This window comes from Lineus longissimus, chromosome 1 (genome assembly GCF_910592395.1).
Source record: "Lineus longissimus chromosome 1, tnLinLong1.2, whole genome shotgun sequence".
In the NCBI taxonomy this organism is placed as follows: domain Eukaryota; kingdom Metazoa; phylum Nemertea; class Pilidiophora; order Heteronemertea; family Lineidae; genus Lineus; species Lineus longissimus.
The window spans coordinates 22,348,547-22,366,581 of record NC_088308.1 but is presented as its reverse complement, the minus strand read 5'-3'; the positions used below and the strand labels follow the sequence as shown (position 1 = coordinate 22,366,581).

Genomic DNA, 18,035 nt, shown 5'->3' with positions numbered 1-18,035 from the left:
GATCTCTTGCAATGGCCAAAAACGATCCGTACAAGGGCGAAAGCTTTGATGTATAAGCCATACTTTCATTAGTCGGTTGTCCTCCTATAGATCGTTTTAGGCTATAACCAATTATATTCGAAGATACATTTGTGCATATACTGATGGTCTTTGGTGTGACTTCATAAATAATCAACGAACAAAGTAGGTAGGGAGCAGCTGTGACCGGTGACATAGCTCAGAGGTGAATTCCCTCTGTCGTTCCAAGCAGATGCGTGGTGGTAGGATATGCTCTGCTGGTTGTTGATCAAACTATCCCGATAGATGCCATACGAAGTTCAGTTGGTCGTTGTGGCAGACAGTCATTTTGCTGAGTGTTTCTTTCGCAATAGTTGTTAGGGAAGGAGATGATAATCATAGTTTTCCACGGCTCTGCTAAAAGCCGCCAAGGACCTTTATTATTCGAAACACACAGTCAACAAAATAAGCATAAACCACATCAATTCACAGAAATATTTTTATTTGTCTCTTGAAATACAATGTATATACAAGTTATTTAAATCACCAGTTATTAAGCGATTGTCTCATATAGACCCCTTGCTCAGCAAAGGCACTTTTCTTATGTACACATGCTAATAATACTTTAGTGGATGATAAATATCATATGTAAAACACGTTGAAATGGAAACAATTGATACATAATATGTACTGTTGACATAGAAAATAAAAATGAGTTTACCTTTAATTGAAATGATGGATAATTATGTACTGTTGATATAGAAAATGAAAATGGCTGTACATTTTATTGATAGGACCCAGTTAATTGGCACGCAGAAAATGCGCCACGGCTCTGCCGAGTTTAACACCAACACGACTAACACTACACTCGATTCATTTCAATATAATTACTTAGGCAGGTGATTGCATGTTTCTAGAGGGGCATGATATATAGGTCGGTAATATGAAAAAAGACTAGTAAATGCTTTTACTGAAAACTTCAGGTACCTTTACACTGGACTGTTATATACATAACTCTGGTAAAATCATTTACTAGTCTTTATTTCTATCAACTAACAAGTCTATAGGGAGCTCTATGTTTCATTTGTTTTCAAAGTACATGTACAGGTAGGTGTATTAATTATTTCTATACCCGTCACTAATATTGTGGTTTATTCAGAGGCCTAAAGTGGCCATACAAGCCAACTAGGAGTCGTTACAGTTTCATCACAGAAATAATTCTGAAGCGAATTCATACATTCATATATTTTGTCTTTTGTATTGAAAATTTCTGAGCAAGGTACATTTAAAAAAAACTTGACTCACGATATGTCCACAAATAACAATCACATTTAAGACGGCAAAATATTTTCTTGTATGACGTAGTAGATTTCTCGGTAAAACGGCTAATCCGAGGGTATATCTGAATTCCTATATTCTCGTTAAGCGATAAGCATTATCCTCCCATAAAGAAGAACATCCATCAATGGCTTATATTTCAGCTATTTCAGTCATGCCTCTGGGTAGAAGTTGGGTGAGGAATCCAGGGGAAGGAAAACATACTACATGTAGGATTGCATGTATGTGATTCCGAACCAGGCATTGTTAATGCAAGCATCCTTGCGGAAAAGACTATACAATGTCATCTACGTTCAACCAACCAACCTACATTATGAACCATTTACATCGGATGTGGCAGCAACAGATCACGAATAACCATTACGAGAATGACAAAATCAATTTAAAATATTTAATTAACAGATTGAAATACAATCATTTATCTAAAATAAACAAATACTGTCGCGTGCCTATTAACTGATAACCTGTTTCATTTACATGGAACAATCTGATCTAAAAACACCATGGGATGGGTAAGGAGGGTAAATAAGAAGCTAGATTGTTAGCTAAATGAAGGAAGTATCATTGTGATAACACTTAACAGAAAGTATCAGTTCAGGCTATAAGGAAAAAATTGCCCAAATACGTTTAGAAGCACCAAATTTGGCACACTGATAGTTAACCTAAAGAATTGCAAGCATATTGTTTCAGGAATTAGAGGTGATTGAAAGGACGCATGCATCATTTTCAGCAGCCAGTCGGTAAAGCTCACAATAAAGCAGATTTTGAATTAGCATCTTGCTGACAAATCACAGTTAGAAAATGTTTAGAATGAAATGTAAAATGAGAGATGAAAGATGACGGAAGATAACTTAAAACAGCATGAGCTATTTTCAAACAATGACATACCTAACCTGTGTCAAGGTCATACTTATAGTAAATGCGAGTAATTACACTAAACGGAATGTAAAATTTGATGATCGCCATTTCGTATGTGGGGATTCACCATTATTACAATTTGGTCTGCAGCTGGCTTACGACAGTGTGCGGTCAATTATAAACACTGAATCGCATCTCTAACGCATCGCTGTCGCAGACACAGATCGCAATCATGATGGATTCCCACTGCCACTGGTTGATCGACTGCGGTGGCAACCAACCCGATCCGTATGATAGGAAATGATTTCTTCCGAGACATTTCGTACAACAGTATTTTATTCAAGGATATGTACCGTACTACTCTCTGCAACGAGGTCCACTTTATCACATGACGAACAGGACTTAACCCGTAAAATAACCTTGACCACTTCAGGATATCATGGGGTTGATGATAGTGTTGATGTCAACCACCCCACAGCACCATAATTGAATATATCCTTTGAACGGTACCTTCAAACAATTAATGCCAATTTGGATCACATCTTATAGAAATCGCCTATATGATCAGACAAGAAACTCATTTGAAGAAGCCTTGTGGACTCCCTCATTAGGAATACCCCCGTTGACCAAGAGGGCGGACGTTGGACTTTCTGAAAGATCATCGTCAAGTTCCAACGCACAGGGAGCTAATATACTACCCGTGCTATTACTGTTTGAGAGGCAGATGGGCATGTCTATCTTACTGATCATTGTATGATCTTTCGATATCCGTCTCAGTCTATGGGTTTCGTCTTCTCCGACTAGAAAGTAGGTTGTGCGATCCCCAATACCCTGGAAGAAAACAAGACATGTTGTGTCATTAGTCATCTTTGTGAATCCTGTCGTAAGAAGTGATGGCTCGAATCCCAATCCGAATTCATACACTTAACGCGAACAGATGCCAGTTCGAAGATGACAATCGGTAACTTTAGCGTCTCTCAGAGACGGGAGTACGAATTCAACTCGAAAGACCAATAATCGGACGTACACTTCTGAATGCCCAACAATTTGCCTTGGGTTTGCCTGCTTTTTATATAGTAGTTCCGCGAAGGAATTATTTTGGAGGTGATAAATGTATAACCAAATGTTTATTCTAAATCACCTGGTTATACAAAATTGCCGTATTATAATGGATGTCAACTGTGATTTGGGCTGTAATCTCACCTTCATATTGACTAGTCCGCGTTCCGCGATATGATAACCACCGAGCTTGTCCAAAATGGCTTTCGCTTCACCACTGCAATGGATCTTTAGAGCTAAAAATAGAAAATACATGTACACGAAATATGCGATGTGCTTTATCATAACACACTGAATGCGTTTCGAATAGATGACAACCGCTGGAAAGACAATAAAGAAGGGCATCTCTCACATCGGTGTTACGGTGAATGGCCATAAATAAGAATGGAGATCCTTTAGCCCATTGGACGCGCGCCCAGGTGCCCACCTGCAGGGCACAAAGGATCCTAGTCAGCAAGTCACTTACCAAGTCCCGTCGATTCCATCCTTGATGCCGTATTCACCGTGTCCCCGAATAGGCAATATCGGGGCATCTTTAGACCTACTACGCCAGCTACGCACTTCCCTGAGTGAATGCCTATACGCAGCTGGATGGTCTCTTCAGGACGGTGTCGCGCCTGCAACGGAAATCCGGTGGTGTCTTACTTTGCTTATCCTCGACTCAAAGAATATCAGTTTCATCTTGATTCCCTTTAAAGTTTTTTACCCACTTTCACATACTTCAATTTGATCCCAGCCATGATGCTTGATCGCCGTCATTATTGAAATATACAATGCCGTCTAAGGTAGCTCGTTGTGGACGATTCTCCGCGGTGGCAGTATATAACTCCGGGATGTTTTATTACGGGTGAGCCGGTGCATCGTTATTTGTATGTGATAGCTGATGTATCGGCATTACTGTCGAACAGCGAGACAAGAAAGGGTAAACAATGACAAAAAGAACCGAATAAACATAAACAAAGTAACTTAGTAAACGCAAACTATAGACTATACGGAGTGTATCAATGAAAAACTTAATAGTTGCCGAGACTAAGCCTAAATTTTTTTGATACACTCTGTACTGTTACTACCAATTCTAATACTAATCCACTATCACCTCCAAGCTGAGGGAATCTACAAACTGTTGATGAATACTGTAAAAACATCTTACATTTACTTTCTCCAGGCGGCAGCCTACCTTGAACGACTTGATGGCCTTGAGCAGGTGTAATGACATGGATGCGACCTCCCCTGCATGGTTGTCTCCATTCCGAATGGGGAGGCCACTGACTACCATATATGCATCACCGATTGTCTCTACTTTGTACACGTCATAGTGACCAATGATGGAGTCGAAGAGAGTGTAGAGATCGTTCAAGAGATCAACCACCTAGAAAATGAATTCAGTAAATCATTCACTAAACAGATTTTCATCTTGACGATATCAGATTTGTCTGTTACAAGCGCACAAGAGTAAATCGGTTGTCCTACAGGACTGTCAAATTCTATCAGAAAAGAGAACATTCCAAAAAACCAAACGAACTGCATGTAATCGATGAAAATATTGCTCTGTAATGTCATAGCGTGAATTCTTGAGTGCTGCAACCTAGAAATGGACGAATAAACCATCACGACATTAAAGACAGGGATGTCACGATGTGCCTTTGGTACTTGGCTATGCAACCCCTGTGTGCTGCAGTCTGGCAACCAATTGACCAACTAACTAAGGCCGACGTGAATTACCAAACATTTCCGATTCTCATTGATGTAACGGTTAAGCCAGTTATCCATCAGTGAGAGCTAAACACAATTATATTGATGGGAATACAGAAAAGCTATACGGCATACACTAACCCATGACCAAACTGTCCGAGGATTAGCCAACTTCTGCAGAAGAACTGATTCAGCAAAAGTGCCCTTTTTAGGAATACTTACCTCCATTGGGGAACTTTTTGCAGATAAAGCAGTAAAACCAACGATATCACTGAAGTATATAGTAACACATTCATACTGTTCTGGAACCACCGGGCAATTCTTCTTCAATTGTTCAGCAACTGACCTGTAGAAAAATGCATGAGATCCATTAAACTAGCATTCCATTTAATTGCCCTTGCCAGTTTAGGCATGCCGACCACCCTGAACGCTGTTTCGTAAGGGTCGATATTATCAAGATTTGCCATGAAGATTCTTTGATGACATTGAAGAACAACGAGAATTCAGGCCTGGGTGCGACGGGGGTTTTGTTTTAAGACAACATACAGTGTATTTTGTTGGTAGATATTTATGCTGGCGAGTTATCATTGACGATTCGTGACAATTAGGTCTGGTGAAATAGGGTACGAAACAAAACTACAAAACTACGACGGATGCCACAACGTGGCACAGACTCACACTGAGGTAGCCTTTCCCACTAAACAAGCTAAAGACGTTCTCAATAGTGTCAGACACTCTGTAGTGATACCCACATTTTGATATTGATTTGATTTGCTCTCCTCGGGAGGGAAACGAAACGAAATGAACAGCACTGATACTCACTTTGGTAGAAGTTTGTGGAGAAGGGCCTCGGTCTTTTTCTTTTCCTCTGATAGCAGTTGCGTTTTCTCATCAACGAGTTCCTCAAGATTATGGGCATACTTTTCCATAAGGGAGACCATGTTATCAAATATATTCGACCGACTGAAAATTCAAATGAATCGTAATACACAATATATAGAGCTCAGCCTGAATTATAAATGTATGTAAGGGCTCTACAGTACGGTATATAATGTGATGAAATCAATTTGCCATGGTAACCACAAATATTCATTCGGCACAGGAAATAACATGAGAATCACTTACAGTCCCTGCTGCATTGGCTTCAGTTTGATGCGAATGTATTTGAAGTCTGGCCTGGAATCGGGGTCTTCACTCCAACAGTCCTCCATACACTTCAATATGAAGTCATGAGTTATAAGCTTGGCAGTGTTTGGACGGAAGTAGTTTTCTTCAGCCGGGTTTTTTACCCTTGAAATGATTTCTGAAAGGATTGACAGAACCAGTTACAGTCAGTATCCGAGATTTAATTTGACTTCACCTTTACAAAAATGACCTATAAATATGAGGTTTATACAGCATCGTAATAGACAACCCATGTGATGTTTCCCCAACATCGGAATCAAAAGAAGAGGTGTCCAAAATATTGACAAAATTCTCCCCAAAATCACCCGTTAAATTGAGTAAAACTATCTTCTGGCTAAACCTCTCTCCCTTTTCGGAATGAGTGCGGCGATTTAACCGGTGACAATGAGGCTAAAATGACGCCAACCTTTGGGTGAGAGTTCAGAGTAGCCCCAGGGGAAACCTTTCGTGACGAGCTCGTGGAGAATGATTGCAAACGAAAAGACATCCCCCTTTTGCGTCCCTCTCCAAAACAGCTTCGGCTGGTGTAATAATTCCGGGGCACGCCATAACTGTTCTGGAAAGAAGAAGCGAATGTGGTGTTTAAAGTATGTTTGCTTAGTCAAATAGACGTACAACGAAACATGTGATCTTCCACACAGTTTTCCTCTGCTGGTGCCTGTTCATGAATAGGCTCAAAGTCATTAACACAAACTCAATCCAACTCTGTAAAACAGAGGTAAAATGTCAAGAGCACATGCTATGTAAAGAGCAAAATTCTTCTCCTTTGAATTTCGACAATAGTCTGAAGTTTAAAGACTTCGTATTTGCGGAGGAGGCCATATCAAATAGGCCACTGAGAACCTTTGGTCAGCACCAGGATTGAAATAAAGATTACCGATTTCATATCAAGATGCATATGCGCAGGAATGATCACAGGAACAAAATTTGCGTTGTGCAGGCGTGACCGGATACAAAATCTGGAAATTTTGTTCAACTTCTGTCAACTGTGGCGCTGATTCAAAATCATCTAAGGAGTAGGGCCTAAATGGCATTTCGACCTGGTGAGGATACTGAGTAACAAGCTCAATATTGGCCTTGATGAGGAAAGGAAAACTTACTACTGTAGTATTCGTCCTCATTGAAACACTCGAAGGAATCCACCGACTTGAAATGATGAAGACCAAACCCTGAGATCTGTAGCACCCATCGACTGTCAACCAGACAGTTTGTCGACCGTAAGTTGCCATGTTCAACTATTTCACTTTCGTGGATGTATATCATGCCCTAGAATACAATAAAATCAATTTTCAGAGGTCAATCATCGATTTTATGACTTGCACGCATATCATAGGCCTGGTCACTGACCTCTCAGAAGGATTTTAAAGGACACTGTTTCGTGAATAGAGAACACGAATTTTATTGTAACGTTACTATACCGCTACGTAAGATATTTGGTCTAATAGATATGCGTTTTGGATGTTTTCAATGGGGGAAATCGGTCAGAAAATATAACGAATGCATATCGACCTACTATTCATATCAGTTCAGATGGAAGCCCCTGCGGAAAGAATGCTTGATTATATTTCAACCTAGTGTTATTTATGCCCAAGTCGAAATGAAGGAAGCCCCAAAGTGCCGAGTATCAAGAATCCATTGGTATCGGTTTCCATGGCGTAAGGTATAATTTAGTCACATTGACGTTTATCGGCCAACATGTTTCACAGTTATGGCTTATTTCTGGAATTTATCTGAAACCAAATATCTGAAGCCATGTCAACACAACTGATTTTTCATGGTCCATGTTTGGAAACTTGCCTTCTTACAGTTGCATCATGCATACAACTGTAACTTAAAACAGAAGTCCTCGAGATTACTTTCTCCGTATATGTAAAAGTTTAACAGTAATAACTTGGCCCACATTATATTTCTTTTACTATCCGTGTGGATATCTATGAAAGTGCTCTCCTGTGAACGAATTTATCTGAGTGTTAACATCGTCAATGTTGCCAGATATGCAAACGACGATCTCCGAAAGGAACCTTTATACAAGACGAAAATGCCTGAAGTGTCATTCTTTAACTTGTCAGCCGACAGAAGTGTTTAATTCAAAATGGCTTAATACGATTTTGGGGGAGGGAGAGTCGATGACCTTGGGTTTGTAATACTTGATGTTGAGAAGTCTGATTGAAGCCAAAACCTCTTGCAACAGATTATTTCAGACATGATAGGTGAACACGTGATTAGCGTTGGACCACTTAAGGATCTCAAAATATGGCAAAATATCTTTTGCATGCACATGCATCTAAGATGTCTAAAGCGTGTTGATGGAGATGGCTCTCTAAAACAACAGTGACAACAACAAATTTATAATACTGAATATAAATGATGCAGCTTTACCTTAATGAGATCAGCAACTAAGGACTTGATGAACATCTCATCGAGATCAATGTTGTTCTCATTGCGAAGAATATCCTGAAACAAATTGATAAGTCTTTCAGATTCGGGGCAAATGGCAAAATAACGAAGTGATCTAGATATTGATAATACTCATCGACAATGTGACAACATGTTTTGAGCAGCGATTGCACTAAAGCAAAGAAACATGACATACTTACATAAACACTCCCTCTTTGGCAATACACTGATATGATACAAATATTTCCAGGGTCTACACAAGCGCCAATGAACCGGTTTATATTATCATGATTGATTTTCAGCATGGACTGGAGTTCTTTTTTAATTGTTCTGTTCATTTCCACGTGCTTCTTCTTTAGATGTTTAATCGACACGATAATTCCCTTGTGTGAACCCATTTTAGTGTAAACATGTCTTGAGGGCTTGGCTTCTGATACCTCGCTTGGTCCCCACGAGAGAAAACTGTACTGATTGCAAACTTTATTCTGAAAGTAGAGAAAATGAAATGATGTTCAGAGCGTTGAACAGATGCATTGGATGTGTGAGTTCGCTTGCCCTGACATGTGAACCCTCCGCACACACAGTAGCATGGGTAGTCGCTTCTTAAAAATATCACATCATATAGGCCTTGATTTTTATTCTTTGAAGCCGGGAAGGCCCATTAAACGTTGACATTTTTTTTCTGAAGGAGGGTCTCCCACTCTACTGCTCAATGAGTTTATTTAGCGTTCAGCGTTCAGCCTTCTCAAAAATAATAATTATCATCAGTCCCTGCGAATAGATGCAAACGTATTATTAGAAATGAAATTAAAATCAACAATTATCCGATATACCTAATGTATAGGTTTACAATTTAGCTTTCGCAACCTCTATCTTTATTGAGAAACGTTGGTCTCACTCAAGGAACCTTTCTTATCTTACCTTTGCTTTGCTCTGTATGGTCTGTGGCTCATCGTTATAATCTGGTATCACAATCTCCTTGAAGTCAACTTTCCACGTCAGACTAGCCAGTTTCTGCTCATAAAGGTAGTGCCTGGAAATGGAAAAGCAGTTTACTTTAGGACCTCCCTGTCAAATCTGTGAAATACCCTGATTCAAGCACCTACCAATGTCTTGAATGACATTCTGCGTTAGTGACAACCTGTTGACAGGGTCTTCCGGATGTCAAATAATCATTTTTAAGAGAAAACGACAGCGTGAGTATAGGCTTACCTGCACGCAAACACGGTTGCTATCAGTATAACACACGCAGAGATGATGCATATCGTAGCCACTGTCCAATCTGAAAAGGACATATTTCAGGTTTATGAAAAAAAGGAAATTGTTACGAGGGACGGTTCTTCATGACGTTTTGGTGAGACGATCATAACCTCTTCGGTTCGTTTTTAAGAGATCAACAGCAGTTTCTGGGTGGCTTATGCCTAAAAGATATCAAGTTTGAGGTGTTTTACCATACAAATTGTTACCTCATTGTCGATATTGGTTCTCTCATCAATAAAAAGTTTTCACAAAACACCCGGAACGCCGATCACATTGTTCAAGACCGTTATCAGGAGATCGCACAATGGGATAGGCATTCACGTTGGCGTTTTGGGGGTTCTGCGAAAACTCCCTAATACTGAACCGCTGGACCAAACACCATTGCACTGTTGGGTGAGACATACGATACACCCAGTTCGGTATCAGTTCCTTAATTCAAAGTTTTCATGAATAAAACGATCACTTACTGAATTCCTTATCACATCCCTTGTTGTCGAAGCCGCATGGCGGCTCATCGGGCGGCACCGCTCCAGCTAGCCAAGTTATGGTATCGTTAAGCTTCAGTTCCTAAAAAGTGAAACCAGAGCACAGTGATGATAACCTTTAGCTAAATTCAGTAAAAAGCTAATGAAATAGGAACATCCATCTTTCGTTCGAAAGGGTTGCGAAACCTTCTTATTCACTTATTGAGAACATATTTTGGACTTACCAGCGAGTCTGCTGTTTCCGACGACTGCGATCTCCGATTTCTGAAGCTTCCAACCGGATTCAGCGCCAACGTACCGTTGGCGTCTTCCTTCATGGCAAGTAGAGTAAAGTTACCTTCGGCATCACCGTTCTGGTCTATGAACACACTGTGGCCTTTGATGCCTGTAAGCAAAAATGTCAAGTTGACGAGCTGCCTGTGAAATGGGCTTAACAAAATGGCCGAAAAGTATTGAACCAATGGGATAACTTACTTTCGAATGTTGTATTGAAAATTCGCTTGACTATCGCTCTTCCATCAGTGACCGATTCATTCTTGTTCCTGAGCACTGCATGTAAGGCACGGACGTAGATATATACGGCATCGTAAAGGGCTACTGCATAAGTCTTAAACAAATACGAGAATAATTTAAAATTGCAAAACCTATTTTGATAATTTATTTCAGGCAGGCAACGGCCCTTTTATTCTATGTGGTTATGATCTTTATGCAAAAAACCCATAAAACAACTGCTGTTTTGGGCTTTGATATACCAAGTCGGGTAATTTCATGTACCACTGAATTCTGAGACAAAAGTTTTACGTGTATCATGCTTCTCTTTGGAGAAAGAAAACGGTGACCGGTAGTGCGTTTTCTGATCTAAACACAAGATGATTTTAAAGAAGTTAAGTTTAACAGTTCTGAATTTTCTTTGGATGAGATGGAATTCGTGTGATTAGAAAGGCTGCCATCAGTTATTACTTCATTAATGCATGAAACATATATAGGAAGTTTTCGCAAAGCGCCCGGAACGTCAACGTGAACGGTTTCTCATTGTTCGAATTCGCAACCAGGAGTTCGAAAGAGATAGGCGTTCACGTTGACTTTTCGAGAGATTCGCGAAAAGTCTTTACTCAAGGGCAACTCGGACTAACCATTTGGGCTTACTTACTTCGTCAAAAGGCACACTAAGGCCGGGTATGACAGGCACACCGAACACACTCTTACTCCGATCCTTCGACCCAGTCATGAAGTGTGCATACCGTGTATTCGTTGTACCAGGATCTCGAGGGGATATCACCAAAGACATCCGGAATGCAATTTTTGTGGTTTTTGTAAGAATTTCGAAGTCTTTTCGTTTCTTCTCCTCTTCTTCAACGCCTTCGGAGGTCGTATTTTTCTCGGGAGAAAGTTTATTATCGAGACCTTCAACGCCGTCTGCAGTGGTAGGAATAGAGATAGATGGTCGTTACTTGCTAAGAAGATGTAGTCATAATGATATATAGTTAATCTGATCACGTCAAAGTTACGTCAACATTTGACCCGGCGGCATGATACATGTATGGCAACCGAAACAGTGCAGGTTTGAAGGAGCAAAACGGGGTGCTTTTCAACCATCTAACGAGCTCTGGGATCTAATTATGGGCATATTTCTGTGAATGTGAATTACTGTTCAATGTGACTGTGAACGAGCTTTAGCCCATTGATAAGGAGGACGAAGAAACGTATACTACAGTTAAGTGATCAACACTCTGCCACAATTTCTAATACTTGTTTTGAAATAACTGCTCTGCGCTGCCCAACTGTCACTTAATGCTGATCATTCGTGCCCTGTTGTAACCATTGCTTTGGACAATTGGGTCTACCCTCAGTGTCAAGTCATATGTTCGTTGTCCTGTTCTCGCGTTATGTTCTGGGTGATTAAGGGGCAATTTGATTAAACCAGTAAGTTTTTTTCCTAAGATAATTTTGCTTCCAAGTCTTCACAATCGTGATGTAGGTCCTAATGAGCTTACCCTTGTAGAAATGTCCTTTTCGGAGGCTGTCGCCCATATCAACAGTAATCACAACGTAGTCTTTTGGATCAACAATCTTACTCAGCATTCGCATGAAATCTAGCATTTCGTGCTTATCACCAAGGAAAACGTAGACTGAAATGATTGGAAATTTCGTCTGTTAACATGACCACATATAGAATCAAAACTCTGTGAAACGCCTTTCAACATAAACCATGGGTAGTAACACCAACCGCACCTTTCAGGCCGTACCATTATACATCACATGACCAGTATTTTGTTCTTTAAAGTAACGTTCTCTTAGGCCTACTTCAAAAACGAGTCTTGCGTTCAGACTCTTTGAAACTGTGTAAAATAAACCATAGCGTATTTGATAAAGTACATGACAATACTTACTTCGAGTTTCGTCCTTAGTTTTCATAATGATATCCCTTATCTCTTTCGAACTGGATTTAATATTTGGGTTATGTTTGTCATTAGGTTTCTTACGAGAATAAGTTGTGTTAAGTAAAACGAACTCCTTTGCAGAGTAATACATGTATGGCCTGGTGAATATCTCTAACGTGTTTGGTTCTAATTTCTCCTTCCTTGAAAGTTCTATGAGCTTATCTGCAGTCATTTTCCATTTTCTGTCATCATAACTGATTGGTGTGAACTTCTTCCATTTGAAGTATTTTATTGTGGCTATAATTGACTTCCAGACCTTGGATGTTGGCACCAATGTTCTGGCAAATGTTGGGAACAGTGTCTTATCCGATAGGCTGTGATCACTGCATTTCTGTAGAGAAAGAATGAATGATGTTATAATCATATATAATAGTTTTATTACTTTCCTCAGATGCCTTGGTCAAATCTAAGCGAGGACTCTTTGGTCAAATCTAAGCTAAGGCTTTTTGGTGAAATTTAAGCTAGAAATCTTTGCATCTTTGCTACAACATATAGGACGGGTCGAGACTAAAGACGACATTCAAAGGCCGGTGTGAAAGTAAATTCAGTCACGGTGTGACTTAGTCTTTCCCTATTGTTCACCGTTACTGGAGGCATTTATTAAAAGATGAACAGCCTTGTCACTAGCTTTTGATTGTACAATAGGATCGTTTTTTTGACAGTACTACAACAAGTTGGTCTGAGATCACAATCACACTGTCAGGCTGAACGCTTTGCCTGTGACCGAAACCAACTAGATTTGAGGCTCATGGTAATATAATTGACGTCGTCAACTCACACGCCAAAATTCCTTTGGGCAAGAAGTAAAAAAGAGTTCTTGTGCTGTGAACACTATAGATACGAAGATGACAAAGGCTGATCTCAGCGGCTAGCTCCAATTATATACCATGTCTCTTCCTAAGATAATAACTCCCCTACTGACTTTCGCACTTGTAAGATTATTATGACCAGATGAAGGAGGACTCCAAAGAAAACGTAAAAAGAGATTGACGCATGCAATATCAAATTGACTTGCTCCATGGTAATGTCCATGAGTTGAAGGGAGCAATTCAGTCCTATCAATTAGATTGCCAAGCATCACAAATGTTGATTTTGATCAATTCTGAACATAAGTATACCAAATAAAACCAGTTCTCAAGGACGAGTAAAAAACGAATACGTCCCTTCAAAAGAACTGTCACTTTCCCATCATTGTATGTTTTCAATGTATTTATGCAGGAACGTTTTGCAATGGTTCTATTGAACTGATTCATGAGAAATAAATATACCAATGGGACTGAATTTGCATCGATGGGGATTGTAGATGGCAATGGAACGGACAGCTATGACCTCATCCCCATCAACATCTTAGGTCTCCTGAAGTTTTCGTCCCACGATTGGACTGTGAAAGGGGTGTTTTGTTTCTTTGTTTTGAAAGAACATTACGAAATAGTATACATATAAACATTTGCCGAGGAGAAATACTTACGAATCCGACCATCGGTAGATTCAGTGCCCCAGCCAATTTCGCCTCATAGTTGCAAGTATCCTCCGGTCCAATGAATGCAATTGCCCCGTTCTTGTAATGATGCATGCACATGGCGTTCAAGGCGAGCATAGTGTTAACCTGAGTGTCGTTCCAAGCATACTGGAGCATGTAGTCCTCGCCTAGGCCCTTGAGGAGGGTTTCGCCCTCAGAGACCATCTGACCATTATTCGCCTGGTCGATGGCATAGTCAAAAGCACCAACGTACTTTTTCCCTGCTCCATTATACATGGCGGGAAGAAAGCTTATTGTGAAGTTCCTTGCGTTGAGGCACACCATATTCAGCTGTATAAGGATGAGGAAAAGCCAGAAACAGAGGAACGAGATACGCATTTGCGAATTCAACTCGCGCATTTTACGGGCAGAATACTCATGTCCCAGTCTGCCGTCCTTGCACAACCATGAATCCGTGATGGATGGATGGATGTTTTATCACGTATGTAGGTTCCCGATGAGAAAGTCACAAGATCAGCAGCTGATGATGTCTCTGCAAAATATAAAAAGGATGACTTTTGAGGTAGAAAAGCAATTCATGAATAGGGGTACATGAAACGTAATGCGGAAAGAGTACTTCACGTCCATAGCTAGAGTAGGTTTTCAGAGGCGAACCTGAAAGGAAGTTACATAATTCGGACAACAGAGATGACAAAGTCATGACGCAATTGAAACTGAAATGGTGAAATAGAAATCAGGAATGGGACGGGACGGTGGAATCAACACGGTGCCCAATAACCTGTAGCTGGTATACTTATTCTATCAATATCTTTTGGAAAAATGTCCTAGCCATTTTCAGGTGAGGAAAGATCACCCAGTATTTTAGTCTCGTAGTTCATACTGTACACTATGCACTAACTAAAATATTACATATTATTTTATACCAGTTGTCCATCTCACATTTTCAATCATTTGTACTGGGTTGTTGCAAACATCGTTGACCTAAATAGTTGTTTTTCTAGTGTTTCAAACAACCTAAATATATTACAAATGAAACACTTACCCACTGATGATATCATGTTCATGTTAGCTCATCCTCAAGTTTAAATTGAAAGTAGCGTAAATATCGTAAAGCACGCCTTTTATTTACATCCGAAGGTCGATTAAAAGAGAATGCAAATACAGACAACAGGTTTGCCCTATACAAATGCCACAACTGAACTGTCTTATTTATGTACACAGAAGCTCTCGGATAATGCAGTTCACAGACATTTATGAATACACATCGTAATCGATGAACGACATTGATGAGCGACAGATGGTGAAACTCGTATTCCAAACATAGCCACAGAAACAATAAATTATTCGCAATAAATCAATGTCTATTGCTTTGTCGATCATCTGTTCGGCCTGATGACAAGTTGGTTTTTGTGAAAGTGCTCAAACATGTAATGTAGGTTAGGGAGATAGGATGGTGAAACTGTCCAGTGAAAGCTACTTTCAAAGTAAGGTATATGCCCGGAAGATAGAATGGAAGACGCGAACCAACCAGCTAGGCCCGGGAGATGGGATGGAATACGTGAATGAACCAGGTAGGTCCGGGCAGTGGAAGGATATAACATGCAAATGAACATGGTAGGCCCGAGAGGTACATGGTCCAGGCGAACCAACGAGGTAGGCCCGGGAGATGCAAGAAGCAAATGAACTAGGTAGGCCCGACAGGTACATGCTACAGGCGAACCAACCAGGTAGACCAAGAAAGTAGGATGAAATACGCGAATGAACCAGGTTGGCCCGGATGGTACAATGAACCAGGTTGGCCTGGGAGGTATATGGTGCACGCGAATCAAACAGGTTGGCCCGGGATGCATGATGATACACAGGGAAATGAACATTCAATAATTCAGCTTAGCAATGTGGATGCCAAGCAGCTCGACTGAAATAGCGTTAGGACTCCAGGAACTACCGGTTCATCCCTATTGTGATAGTGCTGTAAACTATCCTGCCGGCGCGTGGAAAACACGAAACGTATCCTATCGAAACTGTATGAGGGTGAATATTCGTAGTGACGCGGAAGGGCAGGTATGGATCATCCAATTGTTTTTTGACACCGATTGATTTACTGATGTATGCCGGGTATTAAAGAGACCTTTGTTTAACTATCGCTTTCAGCTTTTCATTTGCCCAACCTGATATGCTTAAACTGTTCAGCATTCGACGACAGAAAGCATGATTCGCCGGACTAAGCAGTCCAACCCATTTCACTCTATTTTACCAGTTCCCCCTCTAAATGATTTTACTCATATGTTATGTCATTGCTCTGAGTATGCATGTAACTTATATATCTGAAATACCTCGATAACATTATACCAATTATTACCAACGGAAGCAGGAGGAAATAACATTATTTCCTCAGGCCATTACATTTTATCTGTACCACATAGTATATTCACTTCATACACGCCCTGAATTTAGGTAGCACATGTATAAACTACAGATATGTCCCTCGTTATTTTGAAGTTGCAAAGATTTAATTTGTTTGTGTTAAAATTAAAGTTTTTTTATACCATAAATTATTTCACTGCAGTTCTGACTGAAAGCACCGCAGTAGGTAATTTCGGAAAAAAAACCCGACGTAGTTTGAAACAGCACATTCTCCAAATATTTATTATACACAGCACAAGTCATGGGTTATAATATCAAGTAATGATAACTTAAACCCATAAAGTGTAGCCTAAATATAGAAACAAAGTTTTAATGTTGCCCATGATCTCGAGATGATCTAATTCTGTTAAAGTGCAGTCAATTATCGTTGTCAAAAATGATGGTTTGATATGCACGCTAAAACATCATTGGGCGTATAAAGTGGTTTCACTAATCAATTAGGGTAATAAATTTGAGTTAGGTAATTATGTTAAGATAAACTAAAGTGCATAACAATTTGCCTAAATGATAGTCAGAATGAGAAATATTAGACAAATCACACAGATCAAATGACATAAAATCAATATCTAGCTCTTGTTTTTAGGGCCCGACAAGTGAAGAAGTGAAGGCTACACTATACTGAACACTCTAGGCAATGTTTTCGCTGACCATTTTTAACCTCTTCAAAAGTTGACGATAGGATTCCAATCTTCGCTAACGAATAATGCAAAACGCTTCTCACAGGATGACAAGCCTTCAGCTAAAAAGTTTTCATCTCTTTAGTCGAAAGCAAAAATGATAAAGATTAGTCTTTATCACTTCTCGTCGATAGTAATGCAAACAGATATGGCGACAAATAGACAACAATGTTATCAACGGTGTTACGAAGCATCAAGGTTATTGGGCAAATAGAAAAAGTCAGAGTCAGAGTATGCATACCAGATACTGAAAACTCACAGTTTAGCGAAACAAACAAATCCTAAACCTACCTGTCCGATCAACAGAGCCAAAAACGTTGACAGATAGTCCACCGAAAGCTCCAATCAAGAATTGTCGACAAAGTGTTTGCCTCTCGCACCAGTTGCGGAAGCGACAGCTTCACATGCGTTCCGGGCAGTAATTCTGAATCATTTGTCTTAATACGGCACTTTTCTTGTTATTGAATACATTATGATAATATCTTAGCTAATACCTTCGTAAAGACTTGATATTTAATGACGAATTGTGTGGTGAGACTGTCTGTTTCGCACAGCGCGGGCATTTAAAGAGCGATACCATTTACAAGTTAGCCGTTTTTGGTGGGAGAGGATAATGACCCTTTTTGAAAAGTCACCAGCCATGTATGACAACAGGCTTCGAAGCTTATCAATTCATCGTTTTCCGAGACGAGCTTAGTTTGCTATAAATAACAGCAGATTGAAGGCAAAAACATCATGTTTA

At 39.9% G+C, this 18,035-nt stretch overlaps 1 protein-coding gene across 4 annotated transcripts in view; it reads right to left on the bottom strand.

Moving 5' to 3' along the window:
• Nucleotides 1-482: 482 nt before the first annotated feature.
• Nucleotides 483-18,035, bottom strand: part of LOC135492262 (guanylate cyclase 32E-like) — a 44,698-nt gene continuing 27,145 nt past the window's right edge. For 3 of the 4 annotated variants that reach the window (XM_064778623.1, XM_064778615.1, XM_064778631.1), the window contains exons 3-22: nucleotides 14,181-14,724; nucleotides 12,662-13,043; nucleotides 12,266-12,400; nucleotides 11,422-11,687; nucleotides 10,746-10,878; nucleotides 10,496-10,656; nucleotides 10,254-10,353; nucleotides 9,739-9,808; nucleotides 9,448-9,559; nucleotides 8,727-9,011; nucleotides 8,509-8,583; nucleotides 7,230-7,395; nucleotides 6,536-6,685; nucleotides 6,070-6,247; nucleotides 5,767-5,907; nucleotides 5,167-5,290; nucleotides 4,403-4,621; nucleotides 3,719-3,869; nucleotides 3,397-3,488; nucleotides 483-3,024 (exon numbers count right to left, since the gene is read on the bottom strand). In XM_064778623.1, coding sequence (XP_064634693.1) covers nucleotides 2,758-3,024; nucleotides 3,397-3,488; nucleotides 3,719-3,869; nucleotides 4,403-4,621; nucleotides 5,167-5,290; nucleotides 5,767-5,907; nucleotides 6,070-6,247; nucleotides 6,536-6,685; nucleotides 7,230-7,395; nucleotides 8,509-8,583; nucleotides 8,727-9,011; nucleotides 9,448-9,559; nucleotides 9,739-9,808; nucleotides 10,254-10,353; nucleotides 10,496-10,656; nucleotides 10,746-10,878; nucleotides 11,422-11,687; nucleotides 12,266-12,400; nucleotides 12,662-13,043; nucleotides 14,181-14,591 — 3,618 coding nt within the window. In that variant the 5' untranslated portion in view covers nucleotides 14,592-14,724 and the 3' untranslated portion in view covers nucleotides 483-2,757. The remainder of the gene's footprint in view (nucleotides 3,025-3,396; nucleotides 3,489-3,718; nucleotides 3,870-4,402; nucleotides 4,622-5,166; nucleotides 5,291-5,766; nucleotides 5,908-6,069; nucleotides 6,248-6,535; nucleotides 6,686-7,229; nucleotides 7,396-8,508; nucleotides 8,584-8,726; nucleotides 9,012-9,447; nucleotides 9,560-9,738; nucleotides 9,809-10,253; nucleotides 10,354-10,495; nucleotides 10,657-10,745; nucleotides 10,879-11,421; nucleotides 11,688-12,265; nucleotides 12,401-12,661; nucleotides 13,044-14,180; nucleotides 14,725-18,035) is intronic. The other variant, XM_064778640.1, reaches the window with a different exon arrangement.